General features: G+C 37.1%; 2 protein-coding genes across 7 annotated transcripts in view; both read right to left on the reverse strand.

Moving 5' to 3' along the window:
- Nucleotides 1-1,612: 1,612 nt before the first annotated feature.
- On the reverse strand, nt 1,613-12,351 carry LOC149679106 (uncharacterized). Its single transcript, XM_089836927.1, has 13 exons — nt 9,383-12,351; nt 8,507-9,301; nt 5,202-8,438; nt 4,871-5,113; nt 4,676-4,790; nt 4,565-4,604; nt 4,394-4,464; nt 3,744-3,810; nt 3,492-3,656; nt 3,256-3,424; nt 2,895-3,106; nt 2,553-2,830; nt 1,613-2,495 (listed from the first exon to the last, which is right to left on the reverse strand). The coding sequence occupies exons 5-13, from the start codon at nt 4,726-4,728 to the stop codon at nt 2,285-2,287; spliced, it is 1,266 nt and encodes a 421-aa protein (XP_089693053.1). The 5' UTR covers nt 4,729-4,790; nt 4,871-5,113; nt 5,202-8,438; nt 8,507-9,301; nt 9,383-12,351; the 3' UTR covers nt 1,613-2,284.
- A 4,163-nt stretch (nt 12,352-16,514) lies between these two features.
- Nucleotides 16,515-24,702, reverse strand: part of LOC149679107 (uncharacterized) — a 29,857-nt gene continuing 21,669 nt past the window's right edge. For 4 of the 6 annotated variants that reach the window (XM_089836926.1, XM_089836924.1, XM_089836922.1 and 1 more), the window contains 6 exons: nt 23,825-23,993; nt 21,946-22,166; nt 21,486-21,775; nt 17,456-20,073; nt 17,239-17,385; nt 16,515-17,155 (listed from right to left, as the gene is read on the reverse strand). In XM_089836926.1, the coding sequence (XP_089693052.1) occupies nt 19,821-20,073; nt 21,486-21,775; nt 21,946-22,166; nt 23,825-23,993 (933 nt within the window). In that variant the 3' untranslated portion in view covers nt 16,515-17,155; nt 17,239-17,385; nt 17,456-19,820. Of the gene's footprint in view, nt 17,185-17,238; nt 17,386-17,455; nt 20,074-21,485; nt 21,776-21,945; nt 22,167-23,824; nt 23,994-24,702 lie in introns of all 6 variants that reach the window. The other 2 variants (XM_089836925.1, XM_089836923.1) reach the window with 2 other exon arrangements.

Raw genomic sequence — 24,702 nt, forward strand, 5'->3', positions numbered from 1 at the left:
AAGTACACGTGAAACGTTTTCAAAACATTGGCACCAAAAATCTACTATAAATCAACGTTTATTTGCTACCTGGGGGGTGTAGTGTGTAATTAATTCTCATTTTATTAAGTACTGTAACATACGTTAAAAATTATACAAATTATAAAGACAATTTTACTTATTTAAGGGAGGGTGAAACGGAAAAGTGACTTTTTTTATCGATTGTTCTACTAATTATAAGACCAAAATGCATAGTGAAACATAATTTCAAATTATTTAAAAAATCAAATCACTTTGGGATTTCATAGATATTTTTAAATAAGTACCTCCGACCAATCGCCTCACTTAACAAAATTCAACTGGCAACTTGCATGTCTCGCATCACGATTGTCACATAGCTTGCAAATTTTTATCTAATCTCGCGATAAATTTAATTCGACATAGAGCTTGTCATGAGAATTATGTTAATAAAAAGTCAGGGCTTTACGCGATTGGTAGGAGGTACTTATTTAAAATGGACCATTAAATTTAAAACAAATTTTATTTTTAAATCATTAGATTTATTTCATGGATGTTTCTTATTCCTTTTGCGCGACGTTTCAAACCCAGAGAAGGTGGTTAATATTCCTGGTGATTTCGTTAAAGCATAATTAGAAGAGTTCGTTTTGGAAAGGTTAAGCGTGAAAGGGAACAAGTTTTGTATGGGAATATTTACCCATTCTAAGACTGAATTCTGCTATAGACAGGCTCGCGTTACGTACCATTTAAATTATATTACGGTTGGTCGGGTTTTCAACAAAGTTATGGCAACTTGAGGCAATTATTCTCGTAATAGAGTTCGTGGCAAAATAATAGCTTTGGCTTTTAATATACTATTAAATGTTTCTTACAAAACCTTTGAGGAGAAAATTCGATATCAGCAAAACAGAACTTACTTCTCTCGCGTGTTTATATATTAAAGTTATAGCAAAAGGCACCCGATTTTGCCCAATTTAAACTTACTTTTTCTTTTAATGGGCGTTTCGATTACATTTTGCGGCGCCAAGATTTCTGAGGGTAGATTCAAACCAAAAACTAGAACAGCCCAAATAGTCCACACCGGTATAGTTAAGATTGCCGTTTAAACGATTTTCCGTTAAAAAAGCTTTACTTTCCCAGCCGACATTTTCCAACATGGCCGTAGTACAAAACAATTTAAGCGTATTCCAAAATGAGTGTTATAGGACAATGAAGTACAATGGTGCTATGGGCCATTTTGAAACGAAAATGTTATTTCTATGACATTTTGAACTAAGTGTCACCGTTGATAAGTTGTGAATGAATTGTTTTACGGATGACCCCTTAAATTAAATAAGCATTGCCTTTCAGTTTTTTAATTAAATTTAAGTGGTCTTCCTTAAGGCAATCCAATCGCAACTTTTAAACTGTGTCTCTTTGGGCCTAATATCATAGGAGTTACATTTTCGACTCAAAATTGAATTCCCATAGAACCATTCCGCTGATTATAGAAGATAGGCCCAATTAGGTTTTGTTATTGAACTCTTGCAACTTTGCTTTATAGGAGTTATTGGAAATCCATTATTACTATTTTCAAGTATTTTGTGACGCTCGGACAATCGTAAGATTAGTAATGTTGGACGTGGAAGGTTAAAAATGGGGAAAAGGGGTTTCCTACTTGAATATTAGTTTCCTTTCTAAAACACAATTCAGCAATGAAAAAGAAACATAACGGTTGGATTTCTTTATTCATTAAAGGGCGAGTTTTATATAATATTAAGGCGCAATATCGAACTCTTTCAAGCCCTTACTACAATTCAAATCTTTCAACAATATCTGTAACTTCCTACTACTCGTGAGAAAAGGTTTAGCCCATATATAATGAATGATGCTTTTTTAAAATCAATGATAACATTTTAGATTTGAAAACCATATAATTTTATTGGTATCGCCAATTTACATGAAATTGAAATAGGATTTTGTTTATATTTTCAAACTTCAAATGTAATCTCTAACTGTGTTTTCTCAACACTAGTTAAAACTGTCATAAAAATGACTGCAAGTTTCTAGATAAAACTAGAACCATATATTTGCCAAGTTTAATTAATTTTATTTAAATTCACACGAAAGTGAGTCAATGTTTAATCGCATTCGTGTCTTAAGTGCATAATTAAGCCCAATAGGTTCAAGAGTAGATCGCAACACGCAGTGATTTTGTTCGTGAGTTATATTTCGAAGTAAATAGAAAGTTAGGATGTATTATAGAGAAATTTTGATTTGGTGTGGTGACGTATTTTATTTTCATCTTTCAAGCTAAACAGTGGAAGATTATTTCGGTAAAGACCACGGCTACTGTTCCTGACAACATCATGAGAAGAAAGTAGAAAGGAACGCAGACGCTACTCAGGTCCAAATCAGTCGCGCTTTTCAACGGTGTCATCCACTTGAGCTGTTCAATCTTGTATTGGTTTTCAAAGTTCAGAAATTTGAAAACTTGCGTTTCAAATATGGGCGCCATGCTGCAACAGAACATTCGTCAAACAAATTCATAATTTTATGATTAAATTCTTACCGACCTCAGTTGAACGGACTCATGCAGTTGTGGGTTGCTTCTCACCCAAGAAGTGTTGAAGATGGTGTGTATGTAGTCGAACGCGACGTCTTCTTGCGAAAAGTAAAATAAATCTTTGACCCCCTTTAACATTTGAGTCAGAATGTTGACCGTTGTGACCGCTGTTATCTTCCCGGAAATAATGGGAATGAATTTCTTTATGCCAGTTTTTAAGAAATCTTTGAAAAGTTTCATCTTATTGAGTCCGTCTAGCCATTCCTTAACAACAGGGTCCTGGGCTGTCTGTATAATACGCGCCAAAGACGTCAGAAGAATTTAGGATCTTAACATACAGAAGGATATTCACCGAAAGTTGGAGGCGATCGTATGTTTCCAGCATCATTCCTGTTGGAATTCCCGATTTGATCAAATCCGAGAGGGTATCGATGCGATTGTAGCTTTCCGTCGTAAACTCCGTCCGCAAATAACAACCCAAGAAAAACAGAATGAAAGTCACTCCGATCAGCCACGACGCATCCAGCAGACGACAAGTAATGTGGGGCAAAACGGAGGGAATCGCTGTGGGGAACATAATCATACAGTTTGCTTTATAATGTGCGATTAAAGCGCCATCTTTCGTTATGGTGACATAATCCTTCGTAATTGAAACCCTCATATGAAACTGGTTTTAATTGTTATCAAATTTTAGCGAACGCTTAGTCGCTTACGTTCGGTGCACAAGAGCGAAGCGTTCTGCCAAACATTTTCCAGGGTTTCTTTCGCTAGTTTCTTGACAACTTTCTTGGTGGACACCAATTTGTATTTGTTGGTTACGATGGAGTGAAGGACGAGCAAAAGTGAGAGAAGGACCAAAGTGGACAAAATTAAAATCACTACCTAATTGAACCAAGAATGGAAATTAATGAATTGGGTAATGAGTAGATTGTAAGAGGGCAAAATTTACAGGAGTGTCCATATTTAAGAAGGACAATGAAGTGGACGTGACTCTCTTCGGGACGGCAGAAAGGATAAACGTATTGGTAGTTCCATAGGGAAAAGACGGAGTGAAATATTCCAGTCGTTTATCGAAAAGTGAGCGTGGCGTGTCTGTCGTGAAGATATGAGTTTCCTAAAACGATCGTAAAGATTAAATATTTATTCTTCTTAATTCAGTAGTTAATGGAAGTGTTTCGATATTGGTGATAAAATCACTTACGTTGAAATAATTAGGATTAGTAAATATATTGTTAAACATTGGATATGAATAAATACTCCACCTGACCCTTTAAATGAATCGAGAAAATGAATTACAGTATGACCTTAAGGTAATTGAATAAGTGTCCAATCGTTTTTGAGAGATTTGTTAAGAATACTATTAAAGGGAGGGTGAAGAGGAAAACCAAGTGATTTTTTATCGATTCTTCTACATATCTTAAGACAAGTCTGCGTAGGGAAACCTCCAGGAAATATCTCCAAATGATTTTAAAATTAAAAAATAGGTTCCGATTTTATGGATAATTTTAAATAAGGAGGTCTTTCTTTAAAATTATCCTTAAAATCTCAACCTAATTTTAATTTTCTTGAATGTTTCACTATGCAGACTGTTCTTATAATTAGTGGAAGAATCGATAAAAAATCATATTATTTTCCACTTCACCCTCCCTTTAAAGTATAATTTTCTACATTTGTCTAAAACTCAAGGGTTTCACCCGTTGCTTCGATTGAATGCTCTTTTTGCACTTGTTGTAGACAAATTTTTTCAAAGGAGCGAGAGAGCAAGCGATGACTGATTAGCGCTTTAAGGCAATTCTTCCTCTCTCGCCCCAATTAACACTCGTCTAATAGAGTTCCAAAAATTTTATTTACTTCATATTCAGGGATCGTTTTAAATATTCTGCCATGATTTTTTCCTGTTCTTCCTTTATCGCCAGCGTTTCCTGACAAGAAATGACAGTCATCGAGAAAAGCAATATTAATTGCAAGAAAATGAATAATTAGTCTCGCTTCAACCACGCCAAAAAATGTTTAAAAACTCACTCCAGTCATAAAGTACCAAATTTCAGTCTCATTTGCGAACCTATAATAAATGACGTGTTTTTTAAAATCAAGGATAAATAACATTTACTTATGAAAATGCAAATTCTATACCTGTATTTAAAATATCGATTATTTCCCAAAAAATCCATTTCATTTGGTTCCATTCTGTGGTCCAGGTTAATTCTAGCATCTACAATCAGAAATCTTCAATGGCTATAAAGTGTTGCTGATTGATTTTTGAATGTTAATTAGTAACGAGATTGTTAGTAATACTTAGCGTTTATAATTTAATAGAATTATAATAACATTTTCTACTCGCCGTTGAGCAGAATTTTTGGAATCTGGGTATTTCTGGCAATTATACCCATATGGACATTGGGTAATGCTTATTGATCCAACACGTAAACCGTACCCTTCTGATAACCACTCTCCGCTTTCTTAAACTGTTGAAGCTATGAGCATAATTGGTCAATTTAAAGATCTCTTGAAGCATGACTCAATTATTCCTTTCGCGTGACGTCTTAAATTCGGAGAAGGTGGTCAATATTCCTGGTAATTTAATAGGACCATGATTAGAAGAGTTGATCTTGGAAAGGTTAAGCGTGGAAGGGAACAAGTTTTGTACGGGAATATTTACCCATTCTAAGACTGAATTCTGCTATAGTCAGGCTCGCGTTACATACCATTTTAATGATATTACGGTTGGTCCGGTTTTTTGCAAAGTTATGGCAACTTGAGGCAATTATTCTCGTAATAGAGTTCGTCGCAAAATAATAGGTTTGGCTTTATTTAATATACTATTAAATGTTTCTTACAAAACCTTTGAGGAGAAAATTCGATATCAGCAAAACAGAACTTACTTCCCTCGCATGTTTATATTGAAAGTTTTAGCAAAAGGCACCCGATTTTGCCCTATTTAAACTTACTTTTTCTTTCTAAGGCTCTATAAACAGGCTCGCGTTAGACACCAATTAAGCATGGTTTTCACTTGGCGTAAATCACCCGACGTCAAGCGACAACCGAAAAAAAAAACATAGTTACGCTGGACAGAAATTACGTTGAGTGTTCCGATATTAGCTTTCTATTTTTTCGGCTGCGTTCAAGGTTATGGCTCAGTGCGAGCCAATCAGCAATAAGCTTGAGTCGTGAAGTCATTTTCGACCTCGCGTTTTCGGAAGAGTGCGTTCGCGGTCCGCCATGTTTTTTATTTAGTTCCTAATCGAGTCAGTTACTAGTGCAAATCCTTGAAAGTTTTATGAAGAATCACCCATATTTTTATGATATGCGACACAAAAATTTGCAAAGACCAAAAAAAAAGACAATAGATGGGCCGAAATTGGTGCAATGTTCAGTTTATCTGGTAAGCCTTGGTTCTATAGACCAATACGAATATTACATGAAGGGAAACAAACTTCCAGGGACACGCCTCTATAGTGGATAATTTCAATCATGTGAAGAGACACAGCTAGAGGCATGACCGAGTTGGCTAGAATCTAAGATGCAGTGAGCTTGGGCTCCCTCTAGTGTTGTCTTGTGGTGACAGGGAAATTATCCAGCATGTAGGCGTGCCCCTCGAAGTTCGTATTGGTCTATTATGCGGGAACAACGCTAAGTGAAAAAGCTATAACGCTGGGCGACAACTTAAAAAACAAATCTGTCGTTTGGCGTCCAGCTGCAAAGCAGTTTTTTTTTTCGGTCAAGTGAAAACCATGCTTTTAAGACCATTAGAATTGGTCAGTTTCCTAAGAAAGTTGAGAAAATTAATTTTGTAATAGAGTTCGTGGCAAAATTAATTGGTTCGACTTTATTTAATATTCTTCTAAGTGTTTCTTAGAAACGTTTGGGAGAAAATTCGATATCACAAAACCAAAACTAACATCACTTGCGTGTTTCCACTAAAGGTTTAAGCAAAAAGTTCCCTGTGGTGCCTATTTTTCCATTTTAATGAGCGTTTCGATTACATTTTGTGGCGCCATGATTTCTGAGGGTAGATTAAAAGCAAACAAGACGGTCAAGACCCATACTCCAGCTCTTATATTATTTCTGTTGGAAAAAGCGGTAAATTGTTGTTGTTACTGGGCCATGCCAAACTAAATAACCACTAAGTTAAACTAAAAATTGATTCAACTTTATAAAACGAATAAACTACTCAAAATGCCGGAAACATACTGCGTTATCAAACATGAATTCAACTGGTTTTATATACTAAATGAAAACATTAAAAAACATTCAACATATCGATATAAAAAATAAAACAATAAAAAATAAAATCTACAGCCGCCGTATTCTGCAGGCTTAGCCTTCCGCGCCCACTTGGATTCTCCTCGCTCATTGGTCAGGAGCGAAATTGGATTCTCTCTTCTGAGTGGCGGAAACGCTTTCGTCACTATTTTGGATTCTGTGACGTGATTGGATGTTCGTACAATCTAGGAAAGATTATGGTTCAGTTCAGTTTTGTTTTTAGTTGACACTGAACCGTGGGTGTAAGGTCAGTGAACAGTGCAAATTATCCGTAAAGGTCGGTGCAATTTAGGTATATAGCGCCATCTAACTTACTAACCGCACAAGCCTGTTCTATTTCGCCTGCTACACTTATTTGAAATAAGTAGTTAGTACACGTGTCTTTTGAAAGTAAGTAAAGGTTTATTTGTGTTCGTCAAATTTGTTTGCCTTAAGGTGGGTAAGACTCTATGAAACAATTAATTACTATGTATATGTCTAATATCCTGAACCTTTAACTGAATTAAATGAATAATAATACATTTGGCAAGTGACAATAATATATAGAATAAAAATAATGAAAACCAAATTCATTGCGACAAGAACCAATGAGCTTGATATATGAAAAGAGATACAGTGGCTAAACCTGGGCAGCTTTTTAGGGTAGATATGACGTAAAATAACAATACTGTGGAAAAAGGTGACAATAAACAAGCTAATTAGCAATAGTTTGGAAAAACACCAACATTTTGAGGTAAAAACATACCCTATACAGTAATATTTTGGAAAGGGGGGGGGGAATTTATTCAGTCGATAAACCTTGATAATAACAAAAACAGGCGCACATTTAGCCGCTCATAACGAAATGAACACCTACTAAGCCTTAAACAGACATCATCAGCGATTTGTGATGTTGAATTAAATACATACTTCTAATGACCTTAAATTTTTCTATTCACCCCATGTGTGTTCTTAACCCATTTTACTGAGCTCTACAAGTAAGCGACTCGTTTACCATAATGCGAATATCTTCAGCAATTATTTGTGGCTGTAGGCAGGCCTGTGAACGTATTGCAGTCTTAACCTTTACAGGTAAAAGTAGTAGTACAATTCATTTGAAATATAACCATATATTATAGTGGACTATCTGCTTTCAATATGTGTTTTTAATCGCTAATGAATTGTTTGGGTTTGCTGATTTGCTCTATGTTTGCAATACGTTTCATTGTTATCTTGCAACAATGTTTCGCCCCTTAGGTCGCTTTTCTTACTGTAATCTGTTAACTATACTAGTGTTTGCAGGAACATGTGTTAGTCCTCTAAAACAAAGCTGTAGTAATATATACTTTTACTACATTTCCACTGAGCTTTTCTGCTAGAAATGTATACTTGAGTATGTTGTATTCTAACCCTTTATTCATGATTTACACTGAAATTTCAAGAAATGTCAAGTTCTTCGAAGAAGGTGCCATTTTCCCAAGATGAAATTGAAACTTTGGTGACCCAGCTCGAGGCCACTCCTTCACTCGTCTTGAATGAGTATGGCTGTACCCCTGAGCAGCGCAGAAAGATGTGGGGTCGCATCGCTGAACGCGTCAATGCTGTAAAACAACAGCAGCACACGGACGCGGAGGTCAAGAAGAAGTGGTCCAACCTGAAAGGAGTTGTACGTAAGAAGGCGGCAACCATTGCTCAGGAGAGACGTAAAACTGGTGGTGGTACCAATGAATCAGAACCGCTTACACCAATTGAGGCGAGGATTGCCGCATTGATTCCTAAAGTTTCAATGCAAGGGATCTCTCGAGCCTATGATTTTGGTCGTAACTGGATTGCACAGTCTGATGCAGGTCCATCATCAGCTCCTCAATATGACCCGTACGTGCTTTTCCTCAGAACATTGTTTATATTATCAAGAGCGAAACAGTTAAAACATTGTTTTCACAGGTCTTCTTGCATTGCACCATCAACTCCGGACCCATTGGCTGAAAGGTTTGTGGAACTAAACTTACGTTTTGCTTGTATTGTTGTTAACCATATTAAAATGGCGGGATTCCTATTCAATTAGTAATGAGGATTTGGATGTGGAGATAAATGCCATTTTGCAACCATATATAGACGACTCCACAACTTTATCATCCTTTTCGTCCGTCTTTGGTACGATGAACAATTATCTTTCTATTCCGTTAATAAATGGTTATTAATAGTATGCATGTATGTTCCTAGATGCTAGCGTTAGTGATCCTGAGGCTAGCTGCTCCGGTAGTGGCCCTCCAAAATCCTCTACTGCTCCTGTAGTTCCTGCACCAGAGGCAGAAGCAAGCTGCTCCAACAGTGAAGCACCAGGAACTTGTTGTAAGTTTGATTTTAGCCTGTTCTGTTCATTGTTGTTATTATCCCCAAACACAATGAAAGCAGTTACAGACATTGGAAATATTCCTTCTCTTTTGTGACACATATCCAATACCAATGGCTTCTTTTGTTGAAACACTGGTTGTAATGGTTATTGTGCACTACGACCTGTTAATAAAATAGGCGCGACAAAGACAAACCCCAGTTAATTAGTATTGCTTACATGTCACAAGACAGATCGCTATTAACCTAAGCGTTTATGGCTGGTTAGGTTTTATAAACTAACTATAAGTGTCTTATAGCTCAATTGGAAGCCAGAAAAAGACCTTTAACTCATAAGGAAAAGATCGTTGTTGCAGCCAATGAGTGCGCCGAGGCGGCCAAAGGTCAGAGGTTGGCAGCGGAGGAAACGAAGGAAGAGGCCAAACGTCAGAGGATTGCGCTGGAAGCTTCAACAGACATTCAGCGTCAAATTCTTCACGTACTAGAAGGTATTAATGAAAATTTAGCCTTTAGGCGTGAAACAGACAGAATGAATGCTCAGGCCAGGCTTATAGAAGCCGAAAACATTAGGATATTATTGAGCCGACAGTCTAATCAATCTGATCCTAATAACTAATCATAGTCATTTCCTAAGTGAACTTTCTAATTTCTTTATAATTTGCATGTTAAAGACACATGCGTACATTATTATTTTCCTGTAAATACTTATTCCACTGCCTTTCTTCGCTTCATTTAAATTGTGTTTATTTAATTAATTTCTTTTTTTCCTGCATGGTAAATTCCCGTGCACTTTGGCCTTTAAATTGTTTAATTAATATTTGCTTTATTTACTGCATGGTAAATTCCCGTGCACTTTGGCCTTTAAATTGTTTAATTAATATTTGCTTTATTTACTGCATGCTAAATTCCCGTGCACTTTGGCCTTTAAATTGTTTAATTAATATTTGCTTTATTTACTGCATGCTAAATTCCCGTGCACTTTGGCCTTTAAATTGTTTAATTAATATTTGCTTTATTTACTGCATGCTAAATTCCCGTGCACTTTGGCCTTTAAATTGTTTAATTAGTATTTGCTTTATTTACTGCATGCTAAATTCCCGTGCACTTTGGCCTTTAAATTGTTTAATTAATATTTGCTTTATTTACTGCATGCTAAATTCCCGTGCACTTTGGCCTTTAAATTGTTTAATTAATATTTGCTTTATTTACTGCATGCTAAATTCCCGTGCACTTTGGCCTTTAAATTGTTTAATTAGTATTTGCTTTATTTACTGCATGCTAAATTCCCGTGCACTTTGGCCTTTAAATTGTTTAATTAATATTTGCTTTATTTACTGCATGCTAAATTCCCGTGCACTTTGGCCTTTAAATTGTTTAATTAATATTTGCTTTATTTACTGCATGCTAAATTCCCGTGCACTTTGGCCTTTAAATTGTTTAATTAATATTTGCTTTATTTACTGCATGCTAAATTCCCGTGCACTTTGGCCTTTAAATTGTTTAATTAATATTTGCTTTATTTACTGCATGCTAAATTCCCGTGCACTTTGGCCTTTAAATTGTTTAATTAATATTTGCTTTATTTACTGCATGCTAAATTCCCGTGCACTTTGGCCTTTAAATTGTTTAATTAATATTTGCTTTATTTACTGCATGCTAAGTTCCTCACGCTTTTTGGTATTGACATTGTACTTTAATGTTTCTATTGATTTATTTGCTTTGTTTACTGCATGCTAAGTTCCTCACGCTTTTTGGTATTGACATTGTACTTTAATGTTTCTATTGAATTAATAGCTTTATTTATTGCATGCTAAATTAGACATGCAATTTGACCTTGAAATTGTACTTAATGTTTTATTGAATTATTTGCTTTATTTACTGCATGCTAAGTTAGGTTTGGTCAATTGGTTTCTTTTCTTTGATTTAACCACCTAACATGCTACTGGTTGACTTCTTTAGAATATACATTATTTATTGCAAAATAATTATCCAGGCTTTTGACATTGTTTCATCGTTTGCCCTAGTGGCGTTTAATTCCTTATTCAATTAAACTTTTATATATTAATTGCTCTATTTGGTATGCATTTATCAAGTATTCTTATTTTATTTATGTCGTGCATTACATGCGTGGCATTTAACGTTTATTATTATTTAATTTATTGAGCTATTGTCCTTTCTGCTATTTGAGGTCTTTGTTCCCACTCAATGTGTACGGCTATATACTGTTTATGTGCTTTAATTCTTGGGGTGTTCGCAAAGCTTTCTTTATATTTTTTGGCGTGCATTCACTATTTCCATTGCGTTCAACGCTGATTGTTAATTACTTTACTGCATGCACTAAATGCAGTACCTTTACCATTAAGAACCCGGCGACAGATAATATATTGCATGCACTGTGTACACGCTCATCACCGTTTACACATCACTAACTGTTAATTTATTGATAGATATTATTATCCAATACATGGAGGAAGCTATTAATAATTTAATATCTATGCGTTGCATTTACAGGCGAGCTGCCTCCACTGCTGTCCAATCAGTACAAACTCATCAATCCTTGCCTAAGTATCTTTGTCGTCACCCGTATAGATATGTAAAACACTGTTACGAAATGTTCATTAATTACACTACAACTATGATCGCAATGCCAGATTCATATCAAGGAAACACTGGGTACCCATTGTGGAATGTAGGTGTAACACATTGCACGTCAACTGCATCGCAACGGGCACTTCCCACACGGTAGGGGAGTTCCGTGTGCATGCTTTCTTACTTCTTATGTAGGACCAAATTTTGAACGAAACAGATGTATGCATGTTTCTGGACCAGAGGGACAAGACTGTAAGCCATGGACACTGTGCCTGGGCAGATTGATTCTGACATGGAGATCTACTCTAATCTGGTTAATGGGTTCAAGGATGCAATGGATCATCTAGTAGTTGGTTCCGAACGTCCGTGGTCTTCGAATCACGTAGTTCTATAGGTTTGGTATCTGGTCGACCTTGCAGCCTCGGGACCCAACAGGCATGAGTGAAATGTACTCTCGAATTAGATGAGGCGCATTCTAGATGAGCACTAGTTGTGTGACGTGTTAAGGTTCTAACTCGCGAAAGAGCTCGACCGACGCTTATACGCTGGGATTGTTAAGGACGAAGGTCTAATGACCTAGCTGTTCCATGGCTCAGTCTCTTGTCTGCACAGCCTTGTCTCCTTCGTCAATCCTACACAAAAAGCATAAAGTTACACTTCATTTACATCCCAATATCACGTACATGTGTCACATCTGCATGGTACTCTGCTACAATAGGTCGTAATATCATCAAGAGAAACCTCATATATCATTACTTTGTATTTACCACATTTATCATTACCGTTCCAATCATCTATTGGTTCCATGTTGTTATTTACCGACCTTTAGGGACACGTTTGAAATAGGAAATTCACCACCGGAGTCAAAGGAGTTTCGTTAGTTGTAACATGCTATTGGATGGGATTACGACAGTAATTTTACGAGTGTTAAGCTCTCAACAAACGAGGGTGTAAAGTTTTAGACCACTAAAAGTGTACCTGGAACCATTAATTGTCTATGTCGTCGGGTTTTTAAGGCACCTAGTAATATTGATTGATGCACTTTTTTGTTACTAACATCGGTATTCAGTTCGAGCTAGTTATATTGTTGCAAGATGAAGTAAACGCTGGAATACAGTTATTTCCATATATCCCCCTCCCCCTGTGGGCCCCAGGGGATGGTGTCAGAGGCCTTGTCGTGGCGAGGGGGCCCGAGCCTTGGCGCATTATGCCTGGCCGCGAACTGTCTGACACCGGCACGTAACTAATAGCCGGCATACTACTCAGGGGCCATGGTCGACGTAGGCAAACGTATAGTTTGGAATACAACATACGAAATGATGAATGTGATTTAGTAAATCCAGGAAACGAATAGTTCCAGGTATCATTTATATATTACAAACTATTCAATATGTCTTGTGAAAGGCTTATCCCACACGCGATTCGTAATCCTATCCTGTGGTATGTTACATTTAACAAAAATAATTTCACTCGGATCGGGGCATCCTGACCGTTTCGATAACCCCTACATGACTGATGTAGATGGGTTGTTCCCATTCAAAGGCATAAACGTGTAGCTATGGTTGGTAACACGTCTTGCAGAATTAACACGCGGTTGATATAACACGATACCATGGATAAAGATTGCGCGTGAGGAAATTAGTTTTCACGCTATAGGATAGGCAACTCCCTATCTCGAGCGACAGCTTATTCTGTATATACTCTGTAACAACATCGGTTGTCAGCACGCGTAAAGCTAAGTCTCTGTGTACGTACGCTAGCTTTGTACATGCTGGCAAGAGACGGAAAACTCGCGGATATTTGAAATCCTGAAGATCCTTAACGTTTTTTGTCTCTTGACAGCACGTACAAGGCTAGGTTACATAGAGACCTTGCTTTGCGCGTGCTGACAACCGATACTCTAACAGAGTATATACAGAAAAAGAGATCGCTCCAGAGAGGGAGTTGCCTATCCTGTAGCGTGCACACAAATTTCCTCGCGCGCATTCTTTATCCATGACGATACTCATGAAAAATAAATAAAATACTTTACATTCCAGATCCATCAAGGCTTGTCTTATTCTCCTGCCTTCATTTAGCAGCTCATTATCATCATCACCATCACTGGCTTCATCATTGTCCTCATCATCATCAAGGTTTCTTACCACGTTTGGATTTGGTACAGCTGCAATGGAATAGTTTTCTTTAACACTCATGTTCCATATATATAAAACTAATTAAAAATGTGTCTATTGAGGGGATTTTCCTGCATGATGACCATTGTGACTATTTTGAATTATTATCAAACAATAGGGCATGTACAATTAAGTTGTAGGAAATTAAAGGACTAAAGGTGCGTTTTCAAAGGCGCGTGTTGAGGGTATTTTTTAGCGAGAAGCGGAACGAGCGATATTTGGTTTCTCGCCAAGAAATTTTCCTTTTGTCGCTATCGCTTGCGCTAGCGATACCTTTTTGCCAACCGTTTTCATGTGCTCGATAACCCTACATAGAGAGATCGTTAAGCCTAATTTTACAGTAAATGTTTTACATTCGTTTTCAAAATGATAAACATTTTAGCTGAAGAAAAACACCTATATCACTAAAATACGTACTATTCATCTCCACTTTCGTCGCTACTTCCATCGATTTATTCTCTTTAAATCTGTGTGGCGATAAGCTCCATATAATGTCTCTTTTTCTAACTAAATCTATCAATTTTTCTTTCTTTTCATCTGAAACCCTTTTATTCTCAGCTCAAATTAGTATTAGGTGATTATATAAAGTATTTGGTCTTGCTGAACTTGTCAAAAAATAAGAAATCGTCATCACAGTTGCGCGCGATTTTGCACGTGGCGTGAGTCTGGATGTAGAATGCTCGTGAGGAAATTTTTATTTTCAGACTAAAACAAATTTCCTCACGCGCATTCTTTCCATGATCTTACTAATTTGAGCGCGAGCGTCATTTCTCTAGACTAGAAACGTCACTCGTGACGATTTGTTATATTTTTCAATTAGCTCCTCCTACTTTATATATTTACCTATTGTTTACCCATTTTTATATTCACTTTTAAAACTCTGAATAATTAGGCTTAAAACGTAGACTTTTAAGTCTCGCGCTGCACTTAAAACACGCGCCAAAGTTTTCGACGCTCCTATTGGCTACGAAAAACATTAAGCGAGAAAGAAAAACGCTTAGCGAGAATATCTAATTGAATCTGATCGGAGTGGGTAGCGATTTTGTTCCCCGCTCGCGGCTTTTACTCGCACCCGCAAAAAATATCGCGTTAATGAAAACGGTTGCTCGCGGAGCGGGTGCGAGAATTTTTAGTTTTTTTTCGCTCCCGCTCGATTGTTACCCTCAACACGCTCCTTTGAAAACGCACCTTAAGTGTTTAAAACTTAGGAGTATAAAGGAGATTCATAGTGAATTAATTGGAAAATTGAAGACTAAAACAAACACTGACACATGACAAAGGAAATAAACGTGAACTAAGAGAAAAGGTAGATCACATGGTTTCTCTCATACAAAACTATACTAAAACGAAACACAGGCATTCAGTTGAGGACACGACAACTAAAATGAACGCGATAATTAAACGTAATTTACCGTCTTCTGCAGGCATTGCTTCGCCCAACAAGAAGTTGTGAAGGAGACAGCAAGCACTTATGATATCATTCACTTTCTCAGGCTTGTAGCACAAGACTCCTCCGGACGAATCCAAACATCGAAATCGCATTTTCAAAATGCCATTGACCCTTTCTATAACGTTGCGACCTAATGAACAAAAATGTTTACGTCAATGTGTGTGCCTTTGCAAAGCCTTGCTCTGTAGCTCCTGCTTTTAACAAAGAAACTCAACAACAAATTGGCACAATATTGAAGCGTTATATTACAGCCCTATATTATTTACGTAACAATGCGTAGATTAATAAACATCAATTACCTGACATGTGACGTTGGTTGTATCTTTGTTCATTCGGCGTTCTGGCTTGACGAATGGGGGTCATTAAAAATGGCTGAAGAGGATAGCCACTGTCTCCAAGAAGATAACCTTCAGGCATTTTATGAGCCTTAAAATCTTCCAGCACGCCACAGAAACGCCAAATAAAGGCATCATGAGTGCCACCACCCCATTGAGCCACAAGATCCCTTATACGGGTTTCATTGTCACATATCTATAGCATGATAAAGAACTGTTAGTTGTCAGTTTGCCTATAGTTAGATAATATATCATTTACCAATTGCACATTAATGGAATAATTCCCATGCCTATCAAGATGGGCATTGGGTTCCACAGCTGGTGCTTTAATTTGGATATGGGTACAATCTATAGCTCCAAGAACATCAAGAAAGACGCACCTGGCTCTGAATGACGCCTGAAAAAGAAGTATTAAATTTTAGAATTGTGAAACGCAATCTGTCGGGTCAAAATAAATACGAACCTTGATAGCTTCCACTTCAGCATTTCCAGTGGGAAAGCGAATGTAGTGCCGCATTACTTCATTGATGGCATCAGTAACTCGACCAATGGATCTACTAACTGATGGTTGGCTCATTCCATGTTCATAGTTACTGGCAAGGCTGTGTTGGAAAGAGCCAGAGCCATAAAAAAGCAATGTCACCAACACTTCGTCTTTAACAGTAAGAACGTATAAGCCTCCGGTGCGCTCTTTCTCGAGTTCGGGCTTTAACATCTCGCACAGCTTCTCTACTTTCACCTTCGACATTCGATATTGGCGCAAAAATTCAGCGTCTGGTAACTTAAATCCATCTCCTCTAATTCTTTTTTTTTTTTTTTTTCCACCTACGAGCACTAGTGCTTAGCCGTTAGGCCTTGAGCACCAGGAAGAATGGAGCGGGAGACCCTACGCGGCCCAGCACAGACGGGGGCCGCTAGGTCGTATGTGGATAAGCAGGGAAGGAAATGAGGTTTACTTGGGAGGTGACGGAAGGTGGAATTGGGGTAAGTCACCTCCGGCGGACACGGGACAGTCGGCGCCTATAGGGTAGGATCGCCGACATGTGTCGTATTCCCTCAAACTTTGCCGCCCAGAAGCTGGGCTTACAGGAGCGCGCCACACTCCCGGCGTCCTCTAATTCTTCGATAAATTAACCGTTCCTCTTCTTCCAAAGCAATATCAGCTAGCAGAACACCACCGATCGCTGCCATTGTAGGAAAGAGAATAAATGCTGTCGTCTGCTTTCGGTGCGTTCAGCAATGAAATGTAACCGAAATCCCAAACTGGTTAACCGGGTTTTAAGGTTGAACGACAGCTCTTTCAGTGTAGAATTGTTTAAAATTCCCGCCCAGCATCTGCCTGTTTTTTTGACCTAGCACGTCACAGAATCCAAAATAGTGACGAAAGCGTTTCCGCCACTCAGAAGAGAGAATCCAATTTCGCTCCTGACCAATGAGCGAGGAGAATCCAAGTGGGCGCGGAAGGCTAAGCCTGCAGAATACGGCGGCAGGATATTATCTCTAATAGAACATAAATCAATCGATATTTTTTATTTTTAGTGAAATTATTCTTACTTCGAAAAGTTCACTTCTGTTAAGATTTGAGTAAATAGTCCCACCATGCTCAACGCTTACTTCAACGAATTTACTTATGTTACAATTGTGATACTTCGAGACAAACCGCAAACTTGAGTGAGTAGACCTTAATTCGACGCGTTACATCTAAAAGCTTGAGCTCATCAACAGTACTAGTGAGAAGAAGAGGAGCTTAACAGACAGAAAGGATATTCACCGAAACTTTTAGTTTTTCGTATGTTTCCACGATCATTGCAGGTGGAATTCCCGATTTGATCAAGCCCGAGAGGGTGTCGATGGGATTGTAGCTTTCCGTTGTGAACTCCGTCAGCAAATAACAGCCCAAGAAAAACAGAATGAAAGTCACTCCGATCAGCCAAGACGATGCGAGCATACGACAAGTAATGTGGGGCAAAACGGAGGGAATTGCTGTGGGGAGCATAATTACCCAGTTATCTTTATCATGTGTGATTAAAGCGCCAGCCATCTTTCTTTATGGGGACATAATGTTTAGTAATTGAATCCCTCATACGTAAGGGGTTTGCTCAATGATGAATTGTTATCAAATGTTAGCGAGTGCTTAATCCCTTACATACGGCACTAAAGAGCGACTCGTTTCCCCAGACATATTCCAGGGTTTTTTGGGACATTTTCTTGACAACTCAACGATATGTATTTTGGTTCGTGGGATGGAGGACAATGGAGCACTACACTCCCCTTCCGGTCAACAACGGCCTAATTTACGTAACTTTGGTCATCCTCTCCGAGCTAAACTTTCAAGTCTGGAGGACGAGAAATAAAAGACTTTTCGACACGGCGAAGGTGGCACTGGAAAAATGGCGATCAAACCTTCTACGTCGAGCGCAAGCTGATTTTCTGCATTTCTCCACGGACCTGTTCGACCTCAGATGGCGTAACCCCGAAAAACCAATAGTTGAAATTATAAATTACAATACTTTTAAGCATTTATTTTAAGAGATCAGATAGGTTTTAAACTACGTTTGCATTTGATTAAGAATTTTAGTCGTACAGAAATTAACGATGTAAAGTTAACGTTAGGAAAGATTTTAAATTTTTAATGCCATGTTTAATTGACTCAGGGCTCTTCGCGATATAACTTAATTTGAAATTTAAGGCAAATCCCGGTTGTACACTTTTGTGAAAGCTTTAATGAACAATTTTAAAGTAATAATCATTTTCACTAAGTGCCGTCTTTTGACGCTATTTTCTATTTTTGGAAAGCCTGCCTAGGTGCGGGAGTTCGGTCAAATGGTAAATCCCAAGATTGGATTAAGTCGAATGTGAATTCTATCCATTGGTAGGGAATAAAAATGACCATCTGAAGAAATATTTTCATCATTGGTAACTCTTTAACGTTTACAACCAGAAAATTAAATCTTGTATCTTAAGAATAATACGTTACTATCAGCAGCGCAATAATATTTTGTATTCATAATAGTAATCGTGTACCTTCAGACCAATGTGTTACTGTTAACAGCTAAGAACTGGTTTACAGGCAAATCGTTAATAGTTTCATCTAACACTATTAGGCCACATTTAAACCATTACAACATTATAATAAGCAGAATTTAAACCATTTTTAGTTTTTAAATTTATAATAATACGAAAATGGTTTATGTTTGTACTATTACGATTCTTAAGCAGTACTGTAATGGTTTAAGCTAGATAAACTTATGGTTTAAACTTGAACCATTGAAATAAAAAACCAAAATGATCTAAAATGAAAATGTTCTACAATTAATCCATTAGATTCCAAAATGGTTTCAATTTAAGCCTTCCAGGGTTTGAGTTTTGGACAAAAAGTGAATACACATTTATGGTTTAAATTGAAACCTGTATTTTTTACAGTGAAGATCTTATAAAGGCTGCTTTTCACGGGGCGGAAATGGATCAAAACGGTACGAAAAAATATCACCGGCGGAACATTTTCGGCTGGCTGAAACGTAAAGATTGTTTTCTTACGACGAAAAACAGGCTCTAATTATAGGCAGCTTATCATATAGGCTTGGATTGCAAAACATCATAAATGGTACTACATGTATACATTAGTAGAAGAGCATATTGTTCATTCCTCCCATGGCATAGAGCAGACGACATTCATTTACACTTATATTTCTAGAGGAAACAGCAGGCAGTTTACCAGAGGTCAATTGGGGCCGCATTAATATTGACCAGGAGACAGGGTCGGAAATTAGAAAAATTTCATATAGGTCATGTGTCCAGTGATACCCCCTTTGACTGGAAAAATTTATGGGACATTGTCCACTGGATTGCGCAAAACTTTGTAGGGTCTTCATAGTCATACTATCAAAAATTTACGGGTACAATGACCCCCTTAGTTTTTTAAAAAAATTATAGGACATTTTAAAATTATATAGGACAATGTCCAGTGTCCTGTGCTTATTTCCGGCCCTGCCAGAACATAAATGTTCCGGTTCGAAGCGCCGATTTCCGCTTCGTGAAAATCCCTTGTCGTTGTGAAAGACATATTTTAACGCCCGGAAAGCGATATTTTGGGCCATGATTCCGTCCCAGGAAAACCGTCTTTTAGGCATGGATATTCAAGATATAATTGAGCAACTTTTAGCTCCATCTATCATATAACGCCACATCGAGAAATAAGCTTCCAATAAATAACTTATTATACACATTGCTAGGCCAAGCAACCAAAGTTCGCAAGTTGCTGTAAAATCTCTCAATGAAATTGCGTCGACTTCCTTCGCTACTGGTTTTTTCCATAGGTGCTTATCGACATGAAAGTCGATTTTACTGTATAGTCTTTGAAAAGGGCAACTTTCCAGAAGAATCATCATACTATTAGAAAAAAGCATTTAAAACAGTGATTTAGATTTAATTCAGGGAATGACTAAATGTTTTTACCGAGGGGACGGACGTTCGAAATTTTAGACTATATAAGCTTCTGACTGTAAATTTTAAAATCTGACCATTGAGTACTTAAATCAGAAGTAAATAGATTATAAACAAGAAGTTAATATCTCCCCGGCATGGGCGCGTTATGAAAGTTGAGATTCCCGCTCCTATTCCGCGGCAGTGCACAAATGGCGTAGCACCTAGCGAACCACTTGACATGTACCTAACGTATCTAGTGTCGCGCCGCTCAGACAAAGTAGTGCGGGTTGTTGAAGGTTTAATCGACGCGCATGCGTTCTAAAGGTAATTTCAATCAGCTGTCTGCTGTGCGACTGTGACAGTATAGCCTAGGCCTAGTACAAAATCTGTGAAGACTACATGTGAGATGTGATTGCCTATGAATGTGATAAAATAGTAATTTGAAAAATGGATAAGGAATATGATTATGACGAATTCGTGAAACAGAAAGATGAACGTTAAACAATACTACAATGTTGGAAGAGCCAAGGACGTTTGAAAACTTTTGTTTGCAACATGATGGAAGAGTATGCGGTATGATTCGTAGGTTTCAGATATAAATTACTCTAGGTCGATACCGAAGGCGAAACTAAAACCGTTTTTTACGCGGCATTATGAAAATAATTACAGTTTTAGACTTTAGTATTTTAATATAATTTACCATAATTCAGCAATTACCCGCACTACTACGGCGCCATTTTCCATCACGTAAGCGCGGCTACCAATGATATTGCCCTAAATTTACTCCCATGATGCTCAGTAATTTGTACTGCTTTCCAATATCTCTTGTCGCTTCTATGACGTCATGCGAACATCCTATTGGTTACAAGCAAGCCACGTGATACTCGATACTCATTTTACATAGCTATTAACTTTTTGATATCTATTTACTTTTGCTTAAATGACATTTTGAGATTTATAATATTATTTCCTGATTTTGAATTAGATTTCACGATTTTCAAAGTGATTTTAAGAATTTCCACTTCTAAGGTTCAATTCGTATTTCGAGATTTTCATATGATTTTATGTTAAGATTTCGGTATTTGCAGAGTTTTAGATTTTAAGGTTGAGATTTCGTGATTTTTCGATTTTGAAATGAAATTTGGAGATTTTTTTACATTGATGAGAAGTATGGAGATTTTTAGATTTTGAAGAGAAATTTCGAGATTTTAAATTTTGTAGTGAGATTTTGTGATTTCGAGATTTTAAGAGACTTAAAACGATTTGGAAGGATTTTGATATAAAAACATCCGACCCCTCGATTTTCCCCATCTTGTGGATGGGTCTCGAAATTAGAAGTTTTAAAGAAAATACGTTTTTCAAGTTATGACACTTACGCTATATTAATTTCATCTTTCATTGTTTTTGACAGATTTTGACTCACTCCTAAAACGAGGTTTGAAGGCTTAAATCGCTCTTCGGAAACGTAAAATCCGAAAGATGTTTTTTCTTCATTTAACGCTTCGAACGCTAATAATCTCCAGGTCCAATAGTTCATGACGAGAATTTGTTCACCATCTCGTATCTTTTCGTATATATCTTTTTCAAGAGTGGCCCAAACGTTGATAAATAAACTCTTGTCTTCCATCTGATGTAGCAATGACTTGTACCTTTGATCCTTCATCGCCTGTAAATAGAAACCGCAAATTAATGCTTACAGCAGTGTTAAAACCTCTCCCACCGGGCGTAAAAGCGTAAGCGAGCCAAATTTGGAAGCAAATGGTTTAGCATGAAAATGTAATACGTTTCATACTTAAGGGGAGCTTTACATTATTTTCTTATGATACTTATTATTACCTCGTTTTTTAAGAACTGGTGCTCAAATCCATCTTGAATCATGACAGCCTTAAGGGGAGTTTGTTGAATTAGTGTTTGAAAATTGTCTATTTTTTCGTAGCCGACAATGGAATAATCCGCTTTCATATAACTACCGATGAATATGACAAAAACGTAAATGCATAGAAACCAAAACGTGAAGGCCAGTCTCTCCGATACGCATTTCTTGCTTCTTTGTATTGCTGAGAAATTTGTAATAATAACAATCGATTATAACAAAAACAGTTCTTCGAACTAAAAAAACTTTTAGGGTTCCCTACTATTAAAGCCCCAAAGGAACAAATGCCAATATAATTGATTTGCAACTGCAATTCATTCCTCATTCATATAAAGAATTATCTTCGCTACCAGACATTTAGAAACAATCTAATAACATGCACCGAATTATATACTTTTGTTAAAAACCGGTTAACCACTGGTTCTTTTATTGCCCATTATGGATAATGATTTCAACCACGGTTGCTCGACCGTTATTCATAACACACATGCTGGGAAATGATGGAACAAGAGCTAAAAATAAATAAAATCTCTTTTTGTTGCCAAAATGTACAAGCCGCCATTGTGGTAGTAGTTAAACGCTTTCTAACAGAAATATATAATTCCGTGCTTGTTCTTTGAATGTTTTTTAGATTCTAATGAAACGTTTCGAAATAGTTCCATACTAAACTTAACTGAGGTCGGCGGATTAAAATACAAACACTAAAATTCGATATAAACTAAATAAGAAAAACAACTTTATTTATTGAAGTAAGGAACACGACACGTCCTCGGATTTAAAAATTGTTTACAACTGCCCTCTCTATAGAAAAGGGCACAGTATCTTAAAATAGGGCACCTCTCTTAACAAGAATGCGTGAATCACCAAAATATCCCAGTGTGTCCACGCTTCTTACATTAGGTATTTTCAATCTAGATAGATAAGGATAGACCAAAGGTCTCTTGTCATAGGGAGCTAGCTTCTTTTACGTTTTTGGTACGAAAGGGTTATTTTCGCTACGCTATTTTTACCCCTCCGAGTGACGATGACGTCACGGAGAGGTATTACACTGAACGTATCTGTTTGTGTGTGTGTCTGTCACCGCGTTCGAATAAATATGTAAAAAATCATATTTTCATTACAACTGGTAGTGAATAAAACTCATTACCTGTATGAGGAATGACAGACAACTGATTAAAATGCAGTTGCAAATCAACTATATTCTGATAGAGAGCAGTAGCTCTCTTAGACTGATGACTGCATTGAAGGGAGAAACATTGTTTTTGTACTATTGAACCATGTTGAGTCCGCTAACGTTTTCATTTGATTATGTTTAATATCTTTTAAACGTCTCTTATCTGGCGACAAAAAGGGAAGAAAAGCCCAAAGGGTAGATGGCAAGTATGAACATTAAAAGTTCGAAGGGATTTTATTATTTTGTGTTCTCGCGCGTCTTTTTGAAGATGGGTTGCCACAGGTCAGGGAAAACCTGGTAAAATCAGGGAATTTCAAAATGGGGCAAAAAGGTCAGGGAATTTTAAGAATCAAGTGGCTAAATTTTCTTCGTTTCAACCATCCTGCTGTGATTTAAACGTAGCTTTACCGAAATCGCAAATTGTTTTGTTAAATACTCATTATATGCGATTCAAATTAAGTTGTTTACTTATATATGACCTTCTTGTATTTAGAAAAATAGTATTTAAGCCTCAAAAAGACAGGGAGAATCGTAGAAAAAGATCAGGGAGAACTTGGAAAAGTCAGGGAATTGGAATCTGAAAATTTGACTAACTCGACAAATCAAAGGCCAAAAATTCATTCTTGAGAGAACTAGTTTCAAGGCGATTTATCGAATCACTAACTCACTTTGTAGAACAATTGTATGAAAAAGATTCCACACAGAACCGCACAAAACGAACAATTTACTAGTTGAGTTTGTGCTTTCGTTGTTGTTTCTGTTGGTCCAGCATAGGTTTTTGTGAACAGCGAGATACACTGACAGGTATGCCCAGGTCAGTAAAAATAACATAGAAACCTATAAAGTGAGAATTTCTTTAAAGGGCTGGAGAGTGAAAAGGAAAATCAAATGACTTATTATCGATTCTTCTTGAAAATATAAAACAAATCTGCATGGTGTAACATCCAGGATATACCTCCGAAATATTAGTTTGACAATTCATGGATGTTAACAAATTACCCGTAGCACGCTCCATGGCAAATAAAATTTTGCGTCAGATTTGATAAAAATTGAGAGCGATGTGAAAATCGTGGCGCGAGATATAGAGTGTTATTTATAAAACCCTGTGGGGGATTTTCTATTTATACTCAATCCGAAATCGTAATGTTAATCTCTATGGAGCTATGCAAAATTTGGAATCATAACAAATGTTTGAACTACGCAATTAAAACCAAATTTCTCACATCGATTAAACTTAATTTCAAATTGCAATACATATAATAATTTCTAATTTCTGGCCCTCTGTGGGTTTGAAACAGTGTCGCCAAGGATTGTGTATAAATGCAGCTTTTTAAGGCCTGCGAAGCAAAACTCGTTCTTGTATAAAGGAAATGTTGTTAGTAAGAAGACAGGTCATTACGCGATTAGTCGGAGGTGCCAATTTCAACTATCCTTAAAATATGATCCTAATTTAAGTTTTAAAATCATTCGGAGGCGTTTCCTGAATGTTTCATTACGCAGACTGATAAGAATCGATAAAAAATTACTTGATTTTCCACTTCACCCT

This window comes from Phalangium opilio, unplaced genomic scaffold (genome assembly GCF_054372755.1).
Source record: "Phalangium opilio isolate 3A_F unplaced genomic scaffold, DU_Popi_V2 ptg000042l_1, whole genome shotgun sequence".
In the NCBI taxonomy this organism is placed as follows: domain Eukaryota; kingdom Metazoa; phylum Arthropoda; class Arachnida; order Opiliones; family Phalangiidae; genus Phalangium; species Phalangium opilio.

Excerpts from the sequence above, each read along its gene's own strand:
- LOC149679106 (XM_089836927.1), bottom strand. The coding sequence starts at position 4,728 with ATGGAACCAAATGAAATGGATTTTTTGGGAAATAATCGATATTTTAAA. Across the intron at positions 4,465-4,564 it reads TTTGGTACTTTATGACTGGA|GAAACGCTGGCGATAAAGGA; the intron begins GTGAGTTTTTAA and ends ATTTCTTGTCAG. Across the intron at positions 3,657-3,743 it reads CTAATCCTAATTATTTCAAC|GAAACTCATATCTTCACGAC; the intron begins GTAAGTGATTTT and ends CGATCGTTTTAG.